This window comes from Chlorocebus sabaeus, chromosome 23, assembly GCF_047675955.1.
Source record: "Chlorocebus sabaeus isolate Y175 chromosome 23, mChlSab1.0.hap1, whole genome shotgun sequence".
In the NCBI taxonomy this organism is placed as follows: Eukaryota; Metazoa; Chordata; class Mammalia; order Primates; family Cercopithecidae; genus Chlorocebus; species Chlorocebus sabaeus.
The window spans coordinates 68,386,143-68,412,236 of NC_132926.1; the positions used below are offsets into that span (position 1 = coordinate 68,386,143).

The window sequence follows — 26,094 nt, forward strand, 5'->3', positions numbered from 1 at the left end:
CTAACATTTAAGTACAAGGTGCTATTCATAATATTTAGAAATGTTTCCATATAGTTTAAGTTTCCTATTTTTGCATATTTTATTAATATTTAAAATATTTTATACTAAACACATGTTGTGAGATTTTTGCCATCTCCTATTGAAATAGGACAATTTACAGGGAAGGGAGTTTCAATACAAACCATCACCTTCTATATCAATTTAGTATTCTTCAAGGTATTTGAAATTCGTTATTATCTTAGGGGATATTGTTGATCATTGTTAACTTAGTCTTATTATAAAGTATAAGAAATAACATCTGAGTAACTTAATAGAATTTCATTTTAATAAGTATATTTAAAGTTTATCACTTCCAAAAAACAGCATTTTAATTACATTCAAGTTGTATTCATTTTAAATACCAACAAACCCATCATTTACATATAGAGCTAGATATTACAAAACAGATGGAAATTAAAACAAGTTTTTTTTGAAGTCCTTCCAAATTTAGAACATTGTAAACTATTAAGTATATACCTAAAAAATTTACACATTATCAGGGAAACACAAGTTGCTCTAATAGGAAAAGAACTATAATACACATACAGTGGAATATAATTCACATAGGTTCAATTTACAGGTATGTCTTAAAGTACAAAAAACCCCCAAAGCTAATAACTAGAAATATAGGCAAAATTATAGCTGACTTTCTAAACTAATGCACCACTATATAATGCTTTCCTAGAGAAAGTAAAAGGGTTCTCAAGATTTTATGTTGACCCATGATTTTTCACTTGTTCTCAAATATAAAACCAGAGTTTTCTTTTTGTCTTTAATTTACACTCATGTTTGTTCGTTTGCTTTTATAAGAATAACTAAAATGTGTCATGAGAAGTGCTATCAAACCTGTCTATTTAGAGCTCAGTAACCAAGACATTTCTTTCATTTTTCCCTGTTGCTCTATTTTCACTTCAAAAATCTCTAAGGAAATTTTATAAACAGTGGTGGTAAAAAGATAAATAATTCTGAGATGGCAAAGAAATATGAGACTTGGCACTAGCACAGGTTTACAAAAAAATTATCCCCCATTTATTAAACCATATATGTGAAAAAGGAAAATCATATCTGAAAACATAAGCCAGTGAAAACATACTGAAAAAAAATGGAAGGCGGCACTTAGAATTGTGGTGCTTGCAGGTTTTACTTTGGAAGACACACAGCAAGCAAGCTACCAGTTGAGAATGTTTAAAAACTTGTATGAAGTTGTTTAAATTTTGAACTTGTTTCAATCAAGTTGTAGCCAAAACAAAAAGGTCACAATTGCTGTGCTCATATAAGAGATGTGAGGAGGGAGGAAGGGAGAAATGCAGGGAAGGAGCGGGGAGAGGAGGAAGGGAGGGAGAGGGAGGAAAGAGTAAGGTGCACATCAGGTTAAAAGGGGCAGGATTAGGAATAAAATTAAGCATTTAATCTAATCTGATCAGGAAGAAACTTTGCCCCATATTCAGATTTTATTGCATTTCATAATCACAGAAAAAGAACATCCATCTTATTTCTTAATGTGTCTCAAGTTAAAAATGGCAGAATGAATAGCCCTTAGCACATACGATTTTTAAAAGGGACATTTGTAGAATTTCATTGGTTTTTTGTTGTTGTCCTTGTTGTTTTCCCCGCTTCTTTTCATAGGTGTTGATGTATTTGTTTTCTAATGATAATCTTAAGAGTTGACTCTTCTAAAATGGTGTTCAGATGTTCTGACATATTCAGGCCTTTCTTAAACAACTTACTCTGCATTAAAAAGTCATCAATAAGAACTGTAATTCAGTGTTTTTAAAAATGAAATGTTTAACTTCAAATTAAGTTTGTTTAAAGTAACTGCTATTGTGCCAAATGATGAAACTACTATTTTATTCATTACAAACATCATATAATCATTCTCTATGATCACTATAAAAATTTAAATGATTCCTTTCTCCTGTATATGAAGATGGTAGTTCTAAAGCTACACTCTAAAAGTGTTAAAAAGCCCATTCGTAATACACACTCCATCTCAGTTTTTGAAAGTCAGTGCATTCAGTGGTTATAAATAGGCATGATGTTCTTCCACAGCTAAGAGTTCTAGAAGAAAGGGGAAAAAAAAAGATAAATAATCTGAAAAGTTCCTAATGATCACAAATACTGCCAATACTCAAAGTCAAGATGGTATAACCTGAGTGTCAATCAGTTGTGTTTTTTTCTCCCAAGGGAAGACGTTCCCATAACTGGAGCAACTGTTCACCAACCTGAGGTTCTAGTTCCTAGATAAATCAGAAGTCAAAATAAACATAAAAAGAACTGGATTGAAAATTTTTAATGACCAAAACCTATACTGATAAAAATGTAAGAAAAACACTTTAAATTTCATTTTCCTACTAGAGTATGTTAAAATCATATGGTATGAATTATTCTAATTCTTTGCTTTAAGGTTTATGGAGTTGACTTCCAGATTTAAGATCACAGTTAATCTGCAAAATCTCTCAACTTTTGTGACAAAATGGCAACAGATTCCCATGGAGTCCTTCTGGAACTGTTTCTACCTAAAAATAATGGATTTTGTTTTCAATAGAGATTTAGCAAAAGCACTCAGCTGGAACTTCCAAAGGTTTACTGTGAAACCTAGCATATTTGATGTTGGGTTTTTCCCATGAAACTCTCTTAAGCAACTACATCTTCTTATCTTGAAAATTATTAAAATATTTTTTCTTCTAAGAATTATTTCTAACTAACAGATATTTCTTCAAAATCATTACAGAATAAAAATGAAATTATTCTCACACAATTGAAAAGAATGCCACTTTATAGTCCTCCTGTGAAATGATACCTATGATAAGCACTTAAGAGGAACCCAAACACTTTTTACACAGTGATTTGAAACGAGTCATACTGGTTCAGATACATTACTAGCTGTGTAACCTTAGGCAAAACTAATCTTTGAGTCTATTTTCTCCTATATAAAATTGGACTAATAATTTAATCATAAGAAATAAATTATATCTTATAAAGCAGTTAGCATAGTATTTGGTCAATATATATTAATTTCCATCATCTTAACTAGCTCAAAATGCATGTAAGTAGCATCATAAAGACAAAGCAAAACATAACAGAAATAAACAAGTCACTAGAATATAAAAGGTTATTTACTTTACATAATTAAAGCCAAAGAGAAGTTAAATACTATTGTCATCTTGAGACTCTGATTGCAATGAACAATCAGACACATTACAAGTAAGTTTTTACTAGCTTTTTACAAACCTGAACCCCTGTTTCCCATGTGCATATGGAATGTAAAATTTGTACTCTTACATTTTATTCTCAATTAAAGCACTGGATAACAAGAAAACAAACAGAAATAAAGGTTAAAAAAAATGCCATTGTATACCTGCCCATCCCTGCTTATCTGCACTTTCTTGTTATCATTCCATGGATTGAGTAAATGGTGTGCAAATTGAAAGGGAAGGCTTTCTTTTCGTATCCACTCCACTTTAAATACTCCTCCTAGTCCTGCAGAGCCCCAGTCCTGGCTCTTTTCCCTTCCAATCTCAGAAGACATCCTAGAAAATCCCTGTAGGTAAAATGGGAGGAAGGAATAGAGGTGAGGAGGCGATTAATATGTCTAAATTTAATTTATCTGAGAAGGCTGAGTTTTTAAAATTTTAAGATAAAGATATAATATTAAAATAACAGAAACCTAACGAAAACAAAAAATAAGCTACTTATTAAATTTTTCATTGAAAGCTCTCTTAGCAAATTTTAGAGAAAAAAACAGTTCTAGCCTCCTAACAATTTCAAATATCAATAATAATTTCTAAATAAAACAGCAACAGTTCTAAGTCCATATTTATTCCATGATAAATGGATACAAGTTAACTTCTAGGCTTTCATTTCCAAAAATTATAACAAACATCAAATAATAAATGTATTATTTTATAAATTCAGGTATACATTAAGTCAAGATGGGTGATGGTTAAGAAACATACTTAGTTTATTGATTGTCAATACTAACTTCCTTGGCCTATTTAAATAAATATTTTACCAAAAGGTCAAGCTTCTCATTACTTTGAATCCACCTGAGAATTAGTAAATCTAAAGTTGTCTTCAGAAGGAAACACAGTTTATCTGGAAAGACTCTGGTAAGACAAGGCAAAAACAAAGAGGATTTCAGTTCTATCATCCTCTAAAGAGATGCAATATATCCCTCATTCTCAATCAAGCAAAAGACATTCTTGCATTCTGATGCAATGAAAAGCCAGCTGTTTTTCTAAAAATCTCTATGATTTAACCTATAGCTAGAACAACCCCATTTTACTGATTCAGGGTGGCTCACCTGGAAATGTCCAGATCCTTGAACAGAAAATACCAAGTAAACCATGCTGCTTTCCCAAAAGGCTCGATTTAGCTTCCGTTCATTACTAGGAGTTGTAGACCAGATACCCTTCTGTTGAGAAATTTCAAGGTTTCTCAAATTGCTACTCTTCATTATGAAGTATCGAACAGGCATGTTTGGTCTTGGTGAAGGAGATTTTGATCCCTATAAAAGAATACATAAGTTCTTGAAAGGTAATCTGATCTTTCAAAACCAACAGGCTCCATTAAATAACATCTTCATAAACATATAAGCCAAAATATTTTACCATATATTCAACAAATGCAAATAGTTCTATCATGTCTGAAACCTATACAAGACTCAACCAAAATAAAGTTAGCTAAAAACAAGTACTCATTTTCACAGCATTCAAAATCCCTTATCAACAAAGGATCCTGGAGTACCAACTTTGGTTTATACCTCAAATATACTTTCAGAAATGTTTTAATATACTTTCAAAATCCAAAAACAAAACAAATATTTCTCCAGCTTACTGCCTGGAGGCAGTTTTCAGAGGACAAAGAAAAACAGTCCAGTGGTCTCATTAGGTTGTGCAGAAAGAAACTGGAGTTCAGAGACCGAAGTGGCTACTGTGCATGGCAATGTACTATGTTAGATAGAAAGGAGCTGCAAATAAAGAGAGCTCCAAAGAAAATGCAGAGGGGTTCCCACAAGTTTTTGGCTAAGTGCTGACCTGAACATGAGTGAGAAAAAAGATAAATAACCCAAGGCTAGGGAAAGATCCAAAGGAAAACAAGTAGACCAAACAATTCCTAGAGCTCACACATGGCTGGGAATATTTCATGTTATCTTCAGCCAGAAGAGATAGAACCTGTAATACATATGGTACTAGCCCACAGAACGGCCATACCTTAGTATTGGAACTAAATTAATAACAGAATAAAGACTGCTCTGGCCCAACCCTAACATTACTTAAAAGCAAACTTCAAAAGGATTCAACTGATTGCAACTAAACTGTGAATTAGAACGAAGTCTCACCCTATTGAAAGGAATATACAAAAAAACCTAGCTGCCCAACAAAATTACAAGAAACACAAAACAGGAGAATATACAAAGGTTGTTATTTACATAATGAAGACCAAAGAGAAGTTAAATACTGTTGTCATCTTGAGACTCTGATTGCAATGAGCAATCAGACACATCTACAAGTAGATTTTTATTAGCTCTTTACAAATCTGAACCCGTTTCCCATGTGCATATGGAATATAAAATTTGTACTCTTATATTTTCTCCACAAAGCACCGGATAACAAGAAGACAAAACAGAAACAAAAGTAAAAGAAAAAAAATGCCAAAAGTAATAAACAGAAACAGTCTCAGAGATGACAGAGTTGATGTAGTTAGGAGACAAGAATGTTAAAGCATCTGTTATAAAAACATTCATTATGTTCAAGAAAGTAGAGGAAAACTTGAACATAATGAGAGGAGAAATGGAAGATATTATTTACTTAATTTTTTTTAGGGAGACAGAGTCTCACTCTGTCATCCAGGCTGGAATGGCACAATCATAGCTCACTATAACTTCAAATTCCTGAGTTCACGTGATCCTCCTGCCTCAGCCTCCCCAGAAGCTAGCAATACAGGTGGCCCACCACCATGCCCAACTAGTTTTTTTATTCTTTTGTAGAGATGATGGGGTCTTCCTATGTTGCCCAGGTTGTTCTCAAACTCCTGGCCTCAAGTTATCATCCCAACCTGGCCTCCCAAACCATTGAGATTACAGACATAAACCAAGCCCAGCCAGAAGATATATATACATACATATATATATATGTGTGTGTGTGTATGTATATATATATATTTAAAATTTTTAAAAGACCCAAAAGGAACTTCTAGAGATGAAAATACAGCATTTGAAAACACATGAGAAGGAAAGAACACCAGATTAGACACCAAAAATGACTGAAAAAAATGAAGAGAACATCGGTGACCTGTTGAACCATATGCAATGGTCTTGTATCTGTGTATCCAGAGTCCCAGAAAGGAGGTTCTTCAGGCAGAAGTAAATAATACAAAGTGCACATTCGTATTAACACAAAAGAATAATGAGCACAAGATTAGTAAATAATAAATATAAAAATATATTTTTCTGGCTTTGAAATCTTCGTAAAAGATAATTGACTATGTAAAGTAAAAATAATACATTATAGCATTTATATAAAAACAAAATGTATGAAAACAGTAACACAAAGGAGTAAAGTGTAAAATAAAAGAACACTGTTGGCCAGGCGCTGTGGCTCACGCTTGCAATCCCAGTACTTTGGGAGGCTAAGGAGGGCGGATCACTTGAGATCAAGAGTTCGAGACCAGCCTGACCAACATGGTGAAACCCTGTCTCTACTAAAAAATACAAAAAATTAGCCAGGCATGGTGGCACATGCCTGTAATCCCAGTTACTCAGGAGGCTGAGGCAGGAGAATGGCGTGAACCCAGGAGGTGGAGCTTGCAGTGAGCCGAGATTGCGCCACTGCACTCCAGCCTGGGTGACAGAGTGAGACTGTCTCAAAAAATAAAAAATAAAAAATAAAAATAAATAAATAAATGGCTTCATTAGTGAATTCTATCAAATATTCAAGGAAGAAATAATACCAATTCTACATATCTCTTCTAAAATACTGCAGTGGGACAAACACTTCCCAACTAATCTTATGAGGCCAGCATTACTCTGACATCAAAACCATACAAAGATACATAACAAAAAAGAACTACAGAATAATACCCCTCATGAACAAAGATCCCTCATTTAACAAAATCAAATCCAGCAATATATAAAAAATAACACCATGACCAAGTGAGGTATAAACATAAGAAAATCAAGCAAGGAATTCACCATACTAATAGACAAAAAATGCTTTCCTCCTAAGATCAAGGCAAAGATATGTGGCTCTCAACACTGAACAGCATTTTACTAGAGGCTCTGGCCAGAGAGATAAGATAAAAAAGAAACAGCAATCAGATTGAAAAAGAAAAAAAGTAAAACTATCTTTATTATCAGATGGCATAAAAAGCTAATAGAATTAATAAATGAAGTAAGGTCATAAGATTTGGGCAAATATATAAATATCAAATGTATTTGTATATACTACCAATGAACACCTCCAATTAAAATTCTAAAAAACTGTATCAAAAACATTAAATACTTAGGGATAAATTTAACAAAAAATGTGTAATACTTGTACTCTGATATTTATAAAACACTGTTGAGGGAAATTAAAGACTATCCAAATAATGAACAGATATACTATGCTTATGGATTAGAAGACTAAAAAGTATTAATTGTTGATTTTTTTCAAATTGATCTATAGATTCAATGCAATTCCACTCAAAATACCAAAATATTTTTCTGTAGAAACTGATGAGCTGACTTTAAAGTTTATACGAAAGTACAAAGGACCTGGAACAGCCAAAACAATATTGAAGAAGATAAACAAAGTTGAGGGACAACTGATTGAAGGTGAAGGATTAACTGATTTCAAGACTTACTATAAAGCTACTAAAATAATGTCAGTGTACCACTGGCAAATATATATATAAAATATCATATATAAATATACTATATATATCATACTATTATATACAATATATTAATATATAAATACATAGTATATAAATATATTAATATATATCTCATATATGGGGGGGGGACAGAGAGAGAGAGAGATTAATGAAACTAAAGAGTCCAATAAGTAGACCACATATTTATGGCCAGTTGATTTTTGACAAAGGTGTCAAAGTAACTCAATGGAAAAAAAAATGGTTTTTAACAAATGGTACTGGAACAATTGTATAAGCAAAAGATTGCCAACTATAAAACTTCTAAAAGAAAACACAGGAGAAAATTATGATCTTGGGTTTGGTACACAAAATTTCTTAGTACACAAAAAATACAAATCATAATAGAAAAAGTTGATGAAATGGACTCCATCAAAATGAAAAACATTTGCTCTTCAAAAGACACTGTTAAGGAAATGGAAAAACAACATATCTAACACATATTGTTAGAAAACATATGCAAAACATATAATAATTAAGCCTTGTACCCAGAATATACAGAAAACTTTTACAACTCAGTGAAAGATGACAAATCACCAAAAACTAACAACAAAAAGTGAACTAAAATTTGAACATTTCACAAAGATGATACACAATGGCTAATAAGCACATGAAAAGATGCTCAACATCATTAGTAACTGGGAAAATACAAATTAAAACTATAATGGCCTATTACTACATACCCAACTGGAATGGCTAAAATTACAAAGGCTAATAATGCCAAATACTGTCAAGAATATGGAACAAATGGAACTCTTAAAGATTGTTAAAGGAAATGCAACATAGTACTGTCATTTTGGAAAACAGTTGGACAGTTTCTTGTAAAGCTAAATATACATTTATCAAACAACTCAAACAATACTAATCCTAGGGATTTGCCGAAGAATAGAAAACATATTTAGACACAAAGATTTAACTTGAATGTTAGTACCAGTTAGTACAATGTTAGCAACTTTATTCATAACAGCCAAAAAGTGCAAACAACCCAAATGTCCATCAACTGATGAATGGAAAAACAAACCAGTCTATCTAGAAATGGAATACTACTCAGCTATAAGATAAACTAATAATATACTCAACAATATGGATAGATTGTTGATACATTCAATCTTATGTATGTAGCATTTTGTGTCTGGCCTATTTCACTTAATAGAATTTCAAAAGGATTCTATTAAGTGAAATAAGCTAGACACAAAACGTTACATATATGAGATTCCATTTACAGGAAATTCCAGAAAAGGCAAAACTCAAGGGACAAAGAGCAGAACAGTGGGTTACCAGGGAGTAGGGGTGATGGAAATATGTAGATGATCGTGGTATAGTTACATGATTGTTTACATTTGTCAAAATTCATTAAATTATACAGTTTAAACTGGTGAATTTTATTGTAAATTACACCTTAATAAAGGTGTATAAATAAACCAAAAAACTTCAAAACCTAAGAATGCAAATCTACAAAAACATTTATTTTCCTCTTATTTAACAAAGAGTATTTCAATAGACACATTCACCAAAATACAATATGCAGCTAAATAACCTCTAATCAAATACCTACTCAGCTACTAAAACAGGAAAGTAAAAGTAATCACATCATGAACATTTGAAATTATTCTTATTACAAGTTTTTTTAAAGGTACAGTTTTCAATTCCATATCAACATTTCCTACCTTCCTAACCCTATCCCATCTTGTTTATTAAATATAACCACTGTAGAAATCAATTAACAACAGACAGAAACCACTGTTTTCAATTCTGAAATTATGAACCAAAGTTAAATTAATCTTTTTGTTATTTATTTTAGCAAAAAAGTTTCTAAAGGGCTGGGCATGGCGACTCACACCTGTAATCCCTGCCACTCGGAGGCTGAGATGGGAGGATCACTTGAGCCCAGGAGTTTGAGGCCAACCTAGGCAACAAAGGGAGATCCCCATCTATAAAAAAAGAATTTTTCTTTAATCAGCTGGGCATGGTGGCATGCACCTGTGGTCCCAGTTACTCAAAAGCTGAGGTGTGAAGATCACTTGAGCCCAGGAGTTCAAGGCGGCAGTAGATATGATTGTACCACAACACTCCTGCCTGGGTAAAAGAGTGAGACCCCATCTCCAAAAAAAAAGGTTCGAAACAAATAGGAAACAAATAATAAACAGCCTAACTACGTGCCAGAGGTGAATGATCTATAGTTTTAAAGCATTCTAAAATACCCCAAGATGGTAATAACTAGAAATACTTGCCATGCAGGAAAAATTTTACATTTACTCAAAGTATATCAAGTTTGCTAGCTTCAATTTACATCTAGAAAAGAGGCCACAATTAGAAAAGTACTCTAATTGTTTTACAATTTTATTTACTTAGCATTACATGTGCTACAAATCTGTTCCTTACTACATTTTCTTTCAGATACTCTACCTTTCCTGAGGATGGAGGAGAAGGACTAGCACAAGGACTTGGGTAACTACTGCTGTCTGTAGATTTCACAGAAGACTGATCGGATCGGTCCTCAGTGCCTCGTTTAGGATGTAAAATTCCTCTATCTTTGTACTTCTGAGGTGGGTGTAATGCTGGAGATGGAGATTTCATCAGTATTCTTGAGCAAGAAGGAGGAAGCAAAGATCAGTTATATATAAGTTCGTAATACAAAGATCAGTTATGTATAAGTTTATAATACAAAGCAGATGCCATTTTAATCCAAAGTCCCAATGATCTTATGATTTATGGAATATTATTTAAAAATACTAAGGTCAGTAAATACAGATGTCTATGACAGTTCTAAATTTACGCCTAACTAGGTATGAGATCCTGGGCAAGCCTCTTATCGGTGCTTTAATTTCCTTATCTGTTAAATAAAAGGATTATATCTAAACTCCAAGATTTTTCTATTCTAAAATTCTATGAATAAATGCCACAAACATGGCAGTCAGGAATTTCATAATTTTTCTTAAAGTACGAGTCTTTCTGGGACAATCAGACATTAAGTGCTTCCTGAGGTATTGCAATATAAAGTTCACAACACCGCCTATAAAATATTATTGTTAAAACATTGGATCCAATCAAGCCCTGAGAGCTAACCACCAGCTTACATAAGATACATAGGGTATGGAGTCCGGGTGCAGTGGCTTGCGCCTGTAATCCCAGCACTTTGGGAGGCTGAGGTGGGCAGATCACGAGGTCAGCAGTTCGAGACCAGTCTGACTAACACAGTGAAACCCCACCTCTACTAAAAACACAAAAATTAGCCGGGCGTGGTGGCGTGCACCTGCAAGTCCAGCTACTCAGAAGACTGAGGCAGGAGAATTGCTTGAACCCAGGAGGCGGAGGTTACAGTGAGCTGAGATCGCGCCACTGCACTCCAGCCTGGGCGACAAAGCGAGACTGTCTCAAAAAATAAAACATAAAAATAAATAAAAAATAAAAGGTACATAGGGTATAGAAATACATAGTGCCAGGCAAAAAGCAGAGACAAATCCAGAATGTACGACATCTCACAGTACCACTGACCTAGTTTCTTGAACATTTCACCGACTTGATTTATCTAACATTATTTTGTTTTTTCTTTCTTGCTTCTTTTCTGTTTTGGCTTACATATTTAAAAGTAAATTCCACACATCATGTCATTTTATCCTTCCGTATTTAAATATGCATCTGTTAAAATGGGTGCATTGTCCCTACATAACCAAAGTGGTTCCCAATCCCAATAAAATAATAATTTCCTCAATTGTCTCAAATTATTGATTCATTTGCATCAGCATACAAGGAACACTCATGCATTATATATTAGTATGTCATGTTTCTTGAATCTAACAGAATTTTTCATAGACTGGTTTAGGAATAACTCTACCACAGAATAATTCCTATGGAAATATATTCCCACATTCTAAATAACTAATGCTCAAGAAAATTCTAGAACAATATTTTCAAAAAGTGGGGAGTACCTAAGTAAAAAATGTACTTCTTAGTCTCCCTTTTTCTCAGCAGGGTCTAGACCAGAAAGAAAGGTTCTACAAGCTTTCCTTGGAAACTGGTTAAATTACTACTAAAATGTAGTATCTGAAGAACATGGAAACCAATGTTTTATTCCTCTTTAATTAAAGTCTTAAATGATATTAAGCCTTTATATTTCATTCAAATATGCAAAAATCTGATCAAAAAAAAGTACTAAAAACCCCACCTGATCCTTGAAAAACAGTAAGCATTATGTATTTTTTATGTTTCCATTGTTTCTATTTTCAGTTTAACTATAAAATCAAATTCTTATCACAGAGACTTTTCTACAGTATTGCCAAAACTAGCCTCATAGCCAAGAATGTTTTTTGTTATGAATTTCAACAAGGTGAAAACCTGATATAAAATAAATTTGATTCTAACAAATGTTTTTATAACCAGAAACACTTCTGAATCATGGCCAATGATTTATTGTAACCACTATCATATTACTGGAATATATTTTTTACATAAATAATTCAGTATGAGGTGTCTCATTAATACTCATAAACAAAAACACCACCACAATTGCAAAAGAACAAAAGAAGAATTTGGATAAATTATAACAGAAATGTTGTCATATGACAGTAAATTTGTTTACTTATTATATGCCTTCCCTCAATTAAATGTAAATCCTCTGGAGATCTTATCTGTTTTGTACACTTTTAGATCCCTCACACCAAGAACTGGCATTGCATGTGTCACTGACTGAAGTACTTTTCTATAGGAATGCTAGTCAGCAGTACTGATATCTAGATAAGGCTTATAAGGAGGTTGCTCTTCTAAATGGCCATAGCCAGTACGGCTCAGGGTATCTAGGTAAAATGTTACTTCACATATATCAAGTAAAATATATAATCTTAAAATACCTATATATTTTTGAGAGACCCAATTCTAGAAATTAGATATTTTGATCTTTTCCTGACAAAGAGTTGCCTTATTAAATAACTGACAGATACCAATAGTTTAAAATTCATATTAACAATACTTAGAAGAATTAAGTTGAACAAGTAGAAAACTCTTTCCACTTTATTGCTACCTTTTCATGGATCTTAGATTATAAAAAAGTAATTTTTAAATATTATAAAAGCACATGATTCTAAGATAAATAATTCATTTTCCTGAAGAAAAAGTGACCCATTTTGGTAAAATGTCATACATTTACCTTTCTGCAGTAGTACACTCATCACAAAATTCAGTATCTGCTGAACTTTTCCTACTATTATTTGACCTCCAAGAAGAGGCCAAAGGAAGCTCTTCTGAAGACATAGGCCTTGGCCTTTGACCAATCCCAGATGGTTGTTGTAAACCTGCAGACTGTTCTTCAGTGCTTAAAACAGCTATAATTGCTCTTATGGTAGCTTCATCAACTTGAGACCAAGGTTTAGATGGAGCTCTCATTCGGCGTAAAAATAAGCTATGCCACTTCTGTCTGAGCTGCAGCAATAAACTAGCTGCCTGTAATAGTTCAAATAGATATAAGCAAATGAATATCACATATGCAAAACACCTGTTTGATTAGTTTCCATTAGTTTGCAACTGTTTCCAATAAACATATTTCACATTTCATATAATTTACTACCAATTTCATTATTTTTAATGGGTGAATGAAATAAAATTTATTTATTATATTTTAGGCACTAAGACACAAAATCAAATTAAATAGTCTAATAAGAAAAACAGTAAATAGTTGTGGTAGAGTGTGATTAATACTGGAAAAGTAGCAGCAGGGTAAATAAAAATATATGTAGTTCATAGTGTTATTTTAGTGCCTGTAGAACATCCAAATGATCATGTCCTGAAGGCAGCTGGATTCATAGAAAGGTCTAAGATACAGCTCTAAACTTGAAAGTCACCAGTTCCTAAATTATTGCAAAATATACACATAGAGGTAAAGTCCCCGGGGACTGTACAGAGGGAGTAAGAAGATAAGAGTAAGACACAAAGTGCTAGACAACTTAAAATTTAAGGCACAAACACATACAGTGGGGTCTGTGAAACAACTAAGAAGGACTGACTACAGAGAAAGAATTAAGAAAGATTAATGTTACAGTAACTAGTGACAAAGAATTTGGGGCAGGAGTAAGGAAGAAAACTGGCGAAGGGCAGGAGTACAAAAAGGAGGATATGGACAATAGTGATAAATAATATAGAGAGGTCACATTTATTCAGGACAGTAGACTGACTTTGATAACAGAAGGACACAGTTGACCTTGGCAAGTACAGTTTCAGTGAAGTGATGGATTGGTGGGAATGGAAGTGAGAGTGCAGTAGGTTGAAGTGATGAATGAATGGATGCTAAAATAGTAAACCTAGCCAGTGTTAACTACTGACAGCTTGGCGACTCCCAAAAATGTATAGAGAATGATCTTGGACAGTAGAGATAGAATCAAGGGGAGGCTCTGTCACAAAAATTTGTAATTTGAAAAGAAACATTCCTCCTCCCTCAAACCCCCAATTCAGAAGTATATGAAAAAGAGAAAATAGTATGGAGCCATATCTTTCTCTCAGAAACAGTTATACAAAATAAAGGCAGTTCCTGTGTACCCGATACTCAATATTTTCTTATATATCCAGAAATATTCAAGGATTACTGCTATAGTTAGAAGTGTTTGTCCAAATTTTCATGTTGAAACTTAACCTCCAATGCAATAGTAATGGGAGGTGTTGGCCTTTGAGGGGTGATTGAGTCATGAGGGCTCTGGCTTCACAAATGGAACTAGGTATCCTTATAAAAGAGCTTGGTGGAGGGAGTCCATCCCCTCTTGCCCTTCTGCCTTTTCCCGTGTGAGGACACAGTATTCCTCCACTCTAGAGGAGGCAGGGTTAAGCAGCCCTCGCCCGATGTCAGCACCTTGATCTCAGACTTAACATCCTTCAGAACTGTGAAAAATAAATTTCTGTTCTTTATAAATTACTATAGCAGCAACAACAGACTAAGACAATTACCTTGCTTAAATAATGAGCCACAACTAGGTTTTCCAAGTCCTCTGTTGGAATAAACCCCAATACAGAAGAGAATGAATGAGGTCCCTATGAAAACTGAAAAACAAGCTGTATTCTCTGATACTAAGGGCTCAATTGTAAAGGAAAAATTTTTATCATACTATGTATCAATTCACACTAACTGAATGAAAGAAATGTATTACACTACTTGAAAGCAACTTACCTCTGGCTCTAGTTTGAAATTGAGCCACTCATCAAGTTTCAAGGCTGCCAAATTAGCTGTAGTTTTGTCCTCCATTTCACTATCACTACTGTCATTGGGAATGCCATCCACTGTCCAAGTACATAATGAAAAAAAAAATCACTTTTACCTTCTTACATTATGGCAAAAAACTAAGAATAAATACGCTTCATATACACAAACCCTCCTGACATACGACAATTTGTGCGGGAAGTTCTTCAAAGCCAAAAGATCACATATTAAATCTCAATATTTATTTAAAAGGAAAAAAAAAGAGACAATTTGAAGACTATAATCTCTCATCACGATGCAACAAAACAAAAAGACAAGAATATAAAATTTGAAGCACAATCTCTAATAACTGGATGAAAAAGAAACAACATAATTCAAGGAAGGAATGACTACACTACATATCAAGAACAATGAAAGGTGCCCAAACCAATACTCTTATAAAGTCACAGGTCAGTTTTACAAAGAAAAAGTATACAGCTAAATATATCTAAGAAAAATAGCATAAAACCCAAAGAATAGTAGAAGAAAATAGAAAATAAAAAAAGATGAAAGAAAAAATGATAATTAAAACTATAACCCAGTTCTTTGAAAAGATTAATAGATAACCCTATGTAAATTTAATAAAGGAAGAAGAAAGCAAAAAATCTATCTACAAAATCAGGTGAAAATGATATTATAAAAATTAATACAGAATGTATTATAAAATTAATATGAAATTGATATAGGCTATAATATACAGTATGTATAAATAATAAATTTGAAATCTTCAAAGAAATTTATTATTTTCTACACGAAAATTACTAAAACTGAAAGTAGAGGAATTAGAAGAACCCAAATATATTTAAGGAAGAAACAGATATATCCTTAAAGAACATCAACAAAGAAATCCAGAACACCAAGTCTCTCAATTTTGCATGGAATCAAATAATGACCATTCCTTTAATGAGACAAATCTAAACCTAAATCAAAACCTGATTAACACCTAAAAGCTACATACCAGAACATGTATGAACACATACCACACAAACCCCTACAGGTGAGCCTCACCAATGAAGAGAAATATAAGTTTTAAATAAAATGTCAGCAATGTAATAAATCACACTTAGTCCAAGGAAGGTTTATTTTCAGAACAAAAAAACAGTTTTGTAAGAAAATCTATATACCACATCAATAGACTAAATAATTTCTGATTATGTGAACAAATGCTCAAATGCTATTTAGTAAATTCAACAATTTTTTAACACACACACAAAAACAAAACAAACAAACAAAAAAACCTTCTATGCTAGGTTTGGTGACTCATGCCTATAGTCCCAGCTACTCAGGAGGCTAAGGTAGGAGGATCGCTTGAGCCCTGGAGTTCAGGGTTACAGTGAGCTATGACTACTGCACCACTGCACTCCATCCTGAGTGACAGAGTGAAACCCTGTCTCTTAAAAACAAAAACACACAAACACATGCACAGACACACACACACAAAACACTATTCCGTTATTTAAAAGGAACTTTTTATTAAAATTAACATTATAATCAATAGTATAACTTTAGAATCTGAAACTTTAAAATTCAGTAAGACAAAATGGACCATTAATTCAGTTTTCTAATATCTTCAAAAAGAAATTAAAGGAATACATTTTGGTAATAAATGAAAGTATTACCACCTGAAGGTAATATAATTAAATAAATATAAAATCCAAAGGATTAATGAGTTTAGTAAAGTAACAAGGTACATAAAATATGTCTGCAATAATGTTTGTAAAGTTCAGCAAGAAAATTACACAAAAAGAATCCATTCACCATGACAACTGAAAACAGCAACAAAAGAATCTTAAGAATCACCTTAGGAAATATCCCCAAACTTTATAAAAGTTACCAAAAAATATATATATTTTTAAGATAAATTTAAAATAAGGCATGGCTAAATAAAAGATACTAAATTTCATGGATGGAAACATTAAATTAACACACAAAAAGAGGCCTAGGTGTGGTGGCTCACGCCTATAATCCCAACACTTTGGGAGGCCGGGGTGAGCAGATTGTTTGAGCACAGGAGTTCAAGACCAGCCTGGGCAACATGGCAAAACCCATCTCTACAAAAAATATGAACATTAGCCAGGCATGGTGGTGTGTGCCTTTAGTCCCAGCTACTAGGGAGACTGAGGTGGGAGGATCACTTGAGCCTAGGAGACAGAGGTTGCAATAGGCTGTAATTGTACCACGGTACTTCAGCTGGAGGGACAGACCAAGACCCTATCTCAAACAAACAAACAAACAAACACAAAAGAACTGTTGTTTGCAAAAGGATTACGAGAAGATGACTAATGAATATTCATTATTTAAAAAATAGGTAAGATTATCAAACAATAGTTCAATAACAGAAAGGCAGTAAAGAGTAACAGCTAGAGCTTCTACTACCAGATATAAGAATTTATTAAACAAAAATACTAAACAAGAAGGCGCAATATAAAGGCAGAAATGTGAAGGAACAGAGTACACAAAAAGGTTAAAGATATCAAATTTAATATGCAATCATGCAAGCTTTCTAAAGGAGGATATATAAGAACTACCTAATAAATTGTACAGATGAGGGTAAAGCGCTTGGAAAAACTTAGATCTTTGTTTTAAGCCGGAATCAACACAACATGGTTTAAAAAATCTTAAAAATCAAATTATAGAAAACAGAAACAATACTTATCACATCAATGGAAGGATGAAATTTTCTCAGTTTTGAAAGTGAATAGTAAATATAGGAAAAGATTATTCAGTTTAAATACACGGCAATCAAAACCAGAACTCAAAATACGTAACACTAAAATGAATAAGAGATTGAATTGAACATGACAGAAAAAATATTAATAAATCTTTAAATTATAAAGCTGTCATTCAAATTTTTGAGTAAAATATCAGTTTTTACTGATTCAGACTGACTAGGCATACAAATCAACCAAATAAATAGGCAGAAGATGAAAAAAAAAAAACTCAACTAAAGGGAAATATAAAGAAATGCATGGAGAGTTATTTCTTTTTGACAGAAATAAAAAGAGCAAATGAAGGAATCTTTAAATATTTTATCTTTAAAACCAACACCAAATGATGGCATAGTTGCCATGAAATTCACTCTCAATGGTGCTAATATGGTTGAGTATGGAGGAAGAAGCATAAATAGTATCTATATTTTTATAAATTCCCACTTCAAAAAGTTTTATCACAAAGAAAATATTAAATGAATTAAAGCAAAAGGACACACAGATGAAGATGTCAATGTAGCAATGCCCCATAATCTCATAAATTATCAATCATACTATTTCTACTCTCTTCATACAAACTTGATGCCCTCAGTCTCTCAAAGCACATTCAATAGAGCTAATCACTCCCTTCTTTGAACAGATTTACCTCCAACACTGAACCACTCTTTCTCCCGCTACTCAAATTTATACATTCTCTTTAGGAAATCCATTCTCATGTCTATAAATATCATTTACAAGCTGATGACTTCCAAATTTGTATTGCTAGCCCAGACATCTTCCCTGAGCTCCAGAAATGCATATCCAACTGCTTCCTGAAAAAAAAATTTTACTTAGAATGTCTTAGCCATCTCAAACTTAACATGTCTAAAAAGAACCCTTAATTTCTCCCCTACACAACTTGCTCTTTGCAGTTTTCTGAATCTCAAATGAGTGACAAGCTACTACAACCAAAATCTGAAAATTGACTCCTCCCTTTCCCTTACTACCCACATTCAATCTAGCAGTTACTAGTACCTTCAAAATAACTTTATATCTACTTCTCTTCATATCCACAATCACTATCCTATCTCTGAGCCATCATCTTCTGTTAGAAGACTACTGCAAAAGCCTCCTACCTGCCTCCACTCTTCTATTCTTGTAATTACTCCTGTAATTTATCCCCTTAGCCAAAATGACCTTTTGGAACATATCACATCATGTCATTCCTTTAACTTTTAATGGCTTCCTTTTCTTCGCATTTCTATGGCCTACAAGTCCATGCTTTCCTTTCAACCTTATCGTTGCCCTCTTCCATTGACCAATGCACTCCAATCACACAGCCTTTCTGTCAATTCCTAGATCGTTTCCTAGCACAGACTCTTGGGGCTTTCCCTCTTTCTCTACCTGCAGCACATTTCTGCTTCTTTCATGTGGCTGGCTATTCTCATATTGTAGGTCTCAATTTAAGTCTTCTCAGAAAAACTTGTTTAGGCTTCCTTTCAAGTAGGTCACCTCTAAGGCAGTCCTCTTTGTATTTTCTTAATAGTATCATGCAGATAATTTATTTTTTACTGTCTAACCTCACTACTGTGTAAATTCCTAAGGACAGACACACTCTATTATACCTTCAATGCCTAGCACAGTACCTGACATATAGTAGGTACTAAATATTTGCTGAATCACTAAATAGCAAATAATTTGAAATCATCAAGATGTCAAACTATGAAGGAACATTTTAAATGTGTTATGCCAGGGGATCAATCAAAGATGGCTTATTAGAAGCAGCTGCAGTCTGCAGCACTCACAAAAAGGAATGAAAAGGCACAATGAATTCAGCACCTTCAACTGAAATCCAGGTTATCATATTCAGACTGACTAGGCATACAAATCAACCCATGGAGAATGAAGAAAAGTAGGTGAAGGCGACGGCTCACCCAAGAGCAGCACAGAGCCAAAGGAACCCCCACACCCAGCCAAGGGAAGCAGTGAGTGATTACATGACCCCTCTGGGGAAACCATGTTTCTCCAGTGGATCTTTGCAACCTGTGAATCAGGGGATCCCTTCGTGAGCCCATGCCACAGATCTGTATGGAGTCTCGGCAGAGCAGCCACTCAAGGCACACACAGAAACCTAGGAGTTTTACATACTCTGGCCCTGGGATCCCTAGCAAGGCAGGAAATCTGTTTGTTCATATCCCTAGAAAGGTGGCTGAATCCAGGAAGCCAAGCAGCATCATTTTGTGGGATCCACTTCCATGGCACCTCACCAATTACAACCTACCGGCTTGGAATCCCCACCAGCCAACAGCAGTGCGTTGGTCGGTCTGAGATGGGGCCGAGTTCCTGGGGGAGGGGTGGCTGCCATCTCTATGGTTTGGTCAACTCAGCCACTCCAGCCTGATGGCTATACAGGCGGTCTGCATCAGGAAGGGTTCCCACCAATGCAGCACACCTGCTGTATCAAAAAGCAGCCAGACTGCTTCTTTGTACAGGTCCCTGATCTCATTCCTCCTGACTGGGTAAGACCTCAGAACAGGGGCCTCTAGTCACCTCCTACAGGTGCATGCGGGCCAGCAATAGGTCAATAACCCCCTGGGACAGAACTTCCAGAAGAAGGAGCTGGCTTCCATCTTTGCTGTTTTGCAGACTTCACTGGTGATACCTCCAGGTATGGGGAAAAACTGAGGCAACTGAGGTCCAGAGGGGAGCCCCAGCAAACCACACCAGCCCCATGGTAGAGTGGCCTGACTCTAAAAGAAAAACAAACAGAAAACAAAAACAACATCAACAGAAAAGACTCCACAAAAACCTCATTCAAAGGTCAGCATCCTCAAAGATCAAAAGTAGATAAGACCACAAAGGTGAGAAATAATGCAAAAATGCCAAAAACTCAAAAAGCCAGAATGCCTCTTCTCCTCCAAATGATTGTGATACCTCTCTAGCAAGGGCACAGAACTGGGCTGAGGCTGAGATGGCTGAAATGATGACAGAAGTAGGCTTCAGAAGGTGGGTAATAACAAACTTCGCTGAGCTAAAGAAACATGTTGTAATCCAATGCAAAGAAGCTAAGAATCATGATAAAACAATACAGGAGCTAATAGCCAGTTTAGAGAAGAACATAACCAACCTGATGGAGCTGAAAAACACAACATGAGAACTTCACAATGCAATCAAAAGTATCAATAGCAGCACAGACCAAGCAGAGGAAAGAATCTCAGAGCTTGAAGACTATCTTTCTGACATAAGACAGGCAGACAAGAATAGAGAAAAAAGAACGAAAAACAAATGAACAAAACCTCTGAGAAATATGGGATTATTTAGAGACTGAACCTACAACTGACTGGGATAGCCAAAAAATACCAGAGAATAGAACCAAGTTGGAAAACATACTTTAGGATATCATTCAGGAGAACTTCTCTAACCTAGCAAGACAGGCCAACATTCAAATTCTGGAAATCCAGAGAACCCTAGTATAATACTCCATGAGAAGATCAACCCCAAGACAAAAAATCATCAGATTCTCCAAGGTCTAAATTAAAGAAAAAATGTTAAGGGCAGCCAGAGAGAAAGGCCAGGTCACATATAAAGGGAAGCCCAACAGACTAACAGTAGTCTCTGAGGAAATCCTACAAGCCAGAAGAGAATGGGGGCCGATATTCAACACTCTTAAAGAAAAGAATTCCAACCCAGAATTTCATATCCAGTCAAACTAAGCTTTATAAGTGAAGGACAAATAAGATCCCTTTCAGACAAGCAAATGCTGAGGATATGTGTCACCACCAGGCCTGCCTTGCAAGAGCTCCTGAAGGAAACACTAAATATGAAAGAGAAAAACCATTACCAGCCACTACAAAAACACATGGAAGTACACAGACCAGTAACACTATGAAGCAACCACATAAACAAATCTGCAAAATAATCAGCTAGCATCATGATGACAGAATCAAATTCACACATAATAATACCTAACCTTAAAAGTAACCTTAAATGTAAATGGGGTAAATGCCACAATTAAAAGGCACAGAATGGCAAACTGGATAAAGAGCCAAGACCCATGGGTATGCTGTCTTCAAGAGACGCATCTCACATGCAAAGTCACACACAGGTTCAAAAGAAAGGGAAGGAGGAAAATTTACCAAGCAAATGGAAAACAGAAAAAGGCAGTGGTTGTAATCCTAGTTTCTGATGAAACACACTTTAAACCAATAAAGATCAAAGAAGGGCATTACACAGTGGTAAAGAGTTCAATTCAACAAAGAGAACTAATGATCCTAAATATATATGCACCTAATACAGGAGCACCCAGATTCATAAAATAAGTTCTTAGAGACCTACAAAGAGACTTAAACTCCCATACAATAATAGTGGGAGACTTTAACACCCCACAGACAACATTAGACAGATTATCAAGACAGAAAATTAATAAAAATATTCAGGACCTGAACTCAGATCAAGTGGATCTGATAGATATCTACAGAACTCTCTACCCCAAAACAAGAAGAGAATATACATTCTTCTCATTGCCACATGGCATTTACTCTAAAATTGACAATATAATTGGAAGTAAAACACTCTTCAGCAAATGTAAAAAAAGTAAAATCATAACAGTCTATCAGACCACAGCACAATCAAATTAGAACACAAGACTAAGACATTCACTCAAAACCACACAACTACATGGAAACTGAACAACCTGCTCTTGAATGACTCTTGGGTAAATAATGAAATTAAGGTAGAAATCAAGAAGTTCTTTGAAACTAATGAGAACAAAGAGACAATGTACCACAATCTCTGGGACACAGTTAAAACAGTGTTAAGAGGGAACTTCACAGCACTAAATGAACACATCAAAAAGCTAGAAAGATTTCAAGATAACAACCTAACATCTCAATTTAAAAAATTAGAGAACCAAGAGCAAACAAACCCAAGCTAGCAGAAGTCATGAAATAACTAATATCAGAGCAGAAGTGAAGGAGATAGAAACAAGAAAAATCCTCCAAAAAATCAGCAAATCAAAAAGCTGGTTCTTTCTAAAAATCAATAAAACAGACTGCTAGCTAGATTAATAAAGAAGAAAAGAGAGAAGAATAAAATAGATACAATAAAAAATGATACAAGGGATCTCACCACTGACCCCACGGGAATACAAACTACCATCATAGAATACTATAAACGCCTCTATGCAAATAAACTAGAAAATCTAGAAGAAAGAGATAAATTCCTGGACACATACATACTCCCGAGACTGAACCAGAAAGAAGCTGAACTCCTCAATAGACCAATAACAAGTTCTGAAATTGAGGCAGTAATAAAGAGCCTACCAACCAAAAAAAGCCCGACCAGATGGATTTACAGCTGAATTCTACCAGAAGTACAAAGAGGAGCTGATACCCTTTCTTTTGAAACTATTGCAAACAACTGAAAAGGAGGGACTCCTCCATAACTCATTCTGTAAGACCAGCATCATCCTGATACCAAAGCCTGACAGAGATACAACAAAAAAAGAAAACTTCAGGCCAATATCCCTGATGAATATCAATATAAAAATTCTCAATAAAATACGGGCAAACCAAATACAGCAGCACATCTAAAGGCTTGTCCACCAAAATCAAGTTGGCTTCATCCCTGGGATGCAAGGATGGTTCAACATATGCAAATCAATAAATGTAATTCATCACATAAACAAATCTAAAGACAAAAATCACATGATCATCTCAATAGATGCAGAAAAGGCCTTCAATAAAGTTCAACATCCCTTCGTATTATAAACTCCCAATAAACTAGGTGGTGAAGGAACATATCTCAAAATAGTAAGAGCTATTTATGACAAACCCACAGCCAATATCATACTGAATGGGCAAAAGCAGGAAGCATTCCCCTTGAAAACTGTCACAAGACAAAGATGTCCTCTCTCACTGCTCTTACTCAACACAGGATTGGAAGTTCAGGCCAAGGAAATCAGGCCAGAGAAAAAAATGAAGAGTATTAAGGCCGGGTGGGTGCAGTGGCTCGTGCCTATAATCCAGCACTTTGGGAGGCCAAGGTGGCAGATCGCTTGAAGTCAGGAGTTTGAGACCTGCCTGGCCAACATTATGAAATGTTATGTCTAGTAAAAATACAAAAAACATCAGTGGAGTGTGGTGGCAGGCATCTGTAATCCCAGCTACTCCGGAGGCTGAGGCAGGAGAATCACTTGAACCCAGAAGGCAGAGGTTGCAGTGAGCTGAGATCATACCACTGCACTCCAACCTGGGCAGCAGAGTGAGCTTCCATCTCAAAAAAAAGGAATAAAGTATATTCAAATAGGAAAAGAGGAAGTCAAATTATCTTTGTTTGTAGTTGACATAATCATACATCTAGAAAACCCATTGTCTCAGTCCAAAAGCTTCTTAAGCTGATAAGCAACTTCAGCAAAGTCTCAGGATATAAAATCAATGCCCAAAAATTGCTAGCATTCCTATATACCAACAACAGGCAAGCAGAGAGCCAAATCATGAATTAACTCACATTCACAATTGCTACAAAAAGAATAAAATACCTAGGAAAAGGCCAAGCATGGTAGCTCATGCCTGTATTTGCAGCACTTTAGGAGGCTGAGGCAGGCAGATGAATCACCTTGAGGTCTGGCGTTCAAGATCACCCTGCCCAACATGGTGAAACCCTGTCTCTAGTAAAAATACAGAAATTAGCCAGGCATTGTGGCACGTGCCTATAATTCCAGCTACTCAGGAGTCTCAGGCAGGAGAATTGCTTGAACCCAGGAGGTGGAGGTTGCAGTAAGCTGAGATTGTGCCACTGCACTCCAACCTGGGTGACAGAGCAAGACTCCATCTCAAAAACATGAAATAATATAAAATAAAATAAAATACCTAGGAATATAGCTAATAAGGGAAGTGAAGGACCTCTTCAAAGAGAGCTACATATACTGCTCAAATAAATCAGAGAGGACATAAACAAATGGAAAAACATTCCAAGCTCATGGATAGGAACAATCAATATCATGAAAACGGCCATACTGCCCAGAGAAAGTTACAGATTCAATGCTACTCCCATTATACTACCACTGACATTCTTCACAGACTTAGAAGAAATGATTTCAAAATTCGTATGGAACCAAAAGAAGAGATAATATAGCCAAGACAATCCTAAGCAAAAAGAACAAAGTTGAGGCATCACACTACCTGACTTCAAACTATATTACAGGGCTACATTAGCCAAGACAGCATGGTACTGGTACAAGAACACACACACAGAACAGTGGAACAGAATAGAGAACTCAGAAATAAGACCACACACCTACAACCACCTAATCTTCGACAAACCTGACAAAAACAAGCAACGAGGAAAGGACTCCTTATTTAACGAATGGTGCTGAAAGAACCGGCTAGCTATATGCAGAAAATTGAAACTGGGCCCCTTCCTAACACCTTCTACAAAAATTAACTCAAGATGGATTAAAGACTTAAATGTAAAACCCTAAACCATAAAAACGCTAGAAGAAAATTTAGGCAATACCATTCAGGGCATAGGCAGAGACAAAAACACCAAAAGCAATTGCAACAAAAGCAAAAATTGACAAATGGGATCTAATAAACTAAAGAGTTTCTGCACAGCAAAAGAAACAACTATCACCATAGGAAACAGAATGGGAGAAAATTTTTGCAATCTATCCATCTGACAAAGGTCTAATATCCAGAGTCTACAAGGAACTTAAGCAAATTTACAAGAAAAAACAACCCATTAGAACGTGGGCAAAGGACATGAACAGACACTTCTCAAAAGAAGACGTACATGTGGCCAACAAACATGAAAAAAAGCTCAACATCACTGATCATTACTGAAATGCAATTCAAAACCACAATGAGATACCATCTCATGCCAGTCAGAATGGTTATTATTAAAAATTCAAAAAACAACATGCTGGTGCGGTTGCAGAGAAAAAGGAACACTTTTACACTACTGGTGGGAGTGTAAATTAATTCAACCACTGTGGGAGACAGCAGGGTGATTCCTCAAAGACCTAGAGGCAGAAACACCATTTCTGGGTAAATACCCAAAGGAATATAAATCATTCTATTATAAAGACACGTACACTTGTATGTTCAGTGCATTCACAATAGCAAAGACATGCCCATCAATGATAGGCTAGATAAAGAAAATACGGTACATATACACCATGGGATACTATGCAGCCATAAAAAGGAATTAGATCATGTCCTTTGCAGGGACATGGATGGA

General features: G+C 35.0%; 1 protein-coding gene across 3 annotated transcripts in view; it reads right to left on the reverse strand.

Annotated features, from left to right (window-relative positions):
* Positions 1-303: 303 nt before the first annotated feature.
* Positions 304-26,094, reverse strand: part of YTHDC2 (YTH N6-methyladenosine RNA binding protein C2) — an 85,692-nt gene continuing 59,901 nt past the window's right edge. For all 3 annotated transcript variants that reach the window (XM_038008895.2, XM_008014165.3, XM_038008903.2), the window contains 7 exons: positions 15,101-15,210; positions 13,097-13,389; positions 10,360-10,537; positions 4,343-4,546; positions 3,398-3,580; positions 2,189-2,276; positions 304-2,097 (listed from right to left, as the gene is read on the reverse strand). In XM_038008895.2, coding sequence (XP_037864823.1) covers positions 2,196-2,276; positions 3,398-3,580; positions 4,343-4,546; positions 10,360-10,537; positions 13,097-13,389; positions 15,101-15,210 — 1,049 coding nt within the window. In that variant the 3' untranslated portion in view covers positions 304-2,097; positions 2,189-2,195. The remainder of the gene's footprint in view (positions 2,098-2,188; positions 2,277-3,397; positions 3,581-4,342; positions 4,547-10,359; positions 10,538-13,096; positions 13,390-15,100; positions 15,211-26,094) is intronic.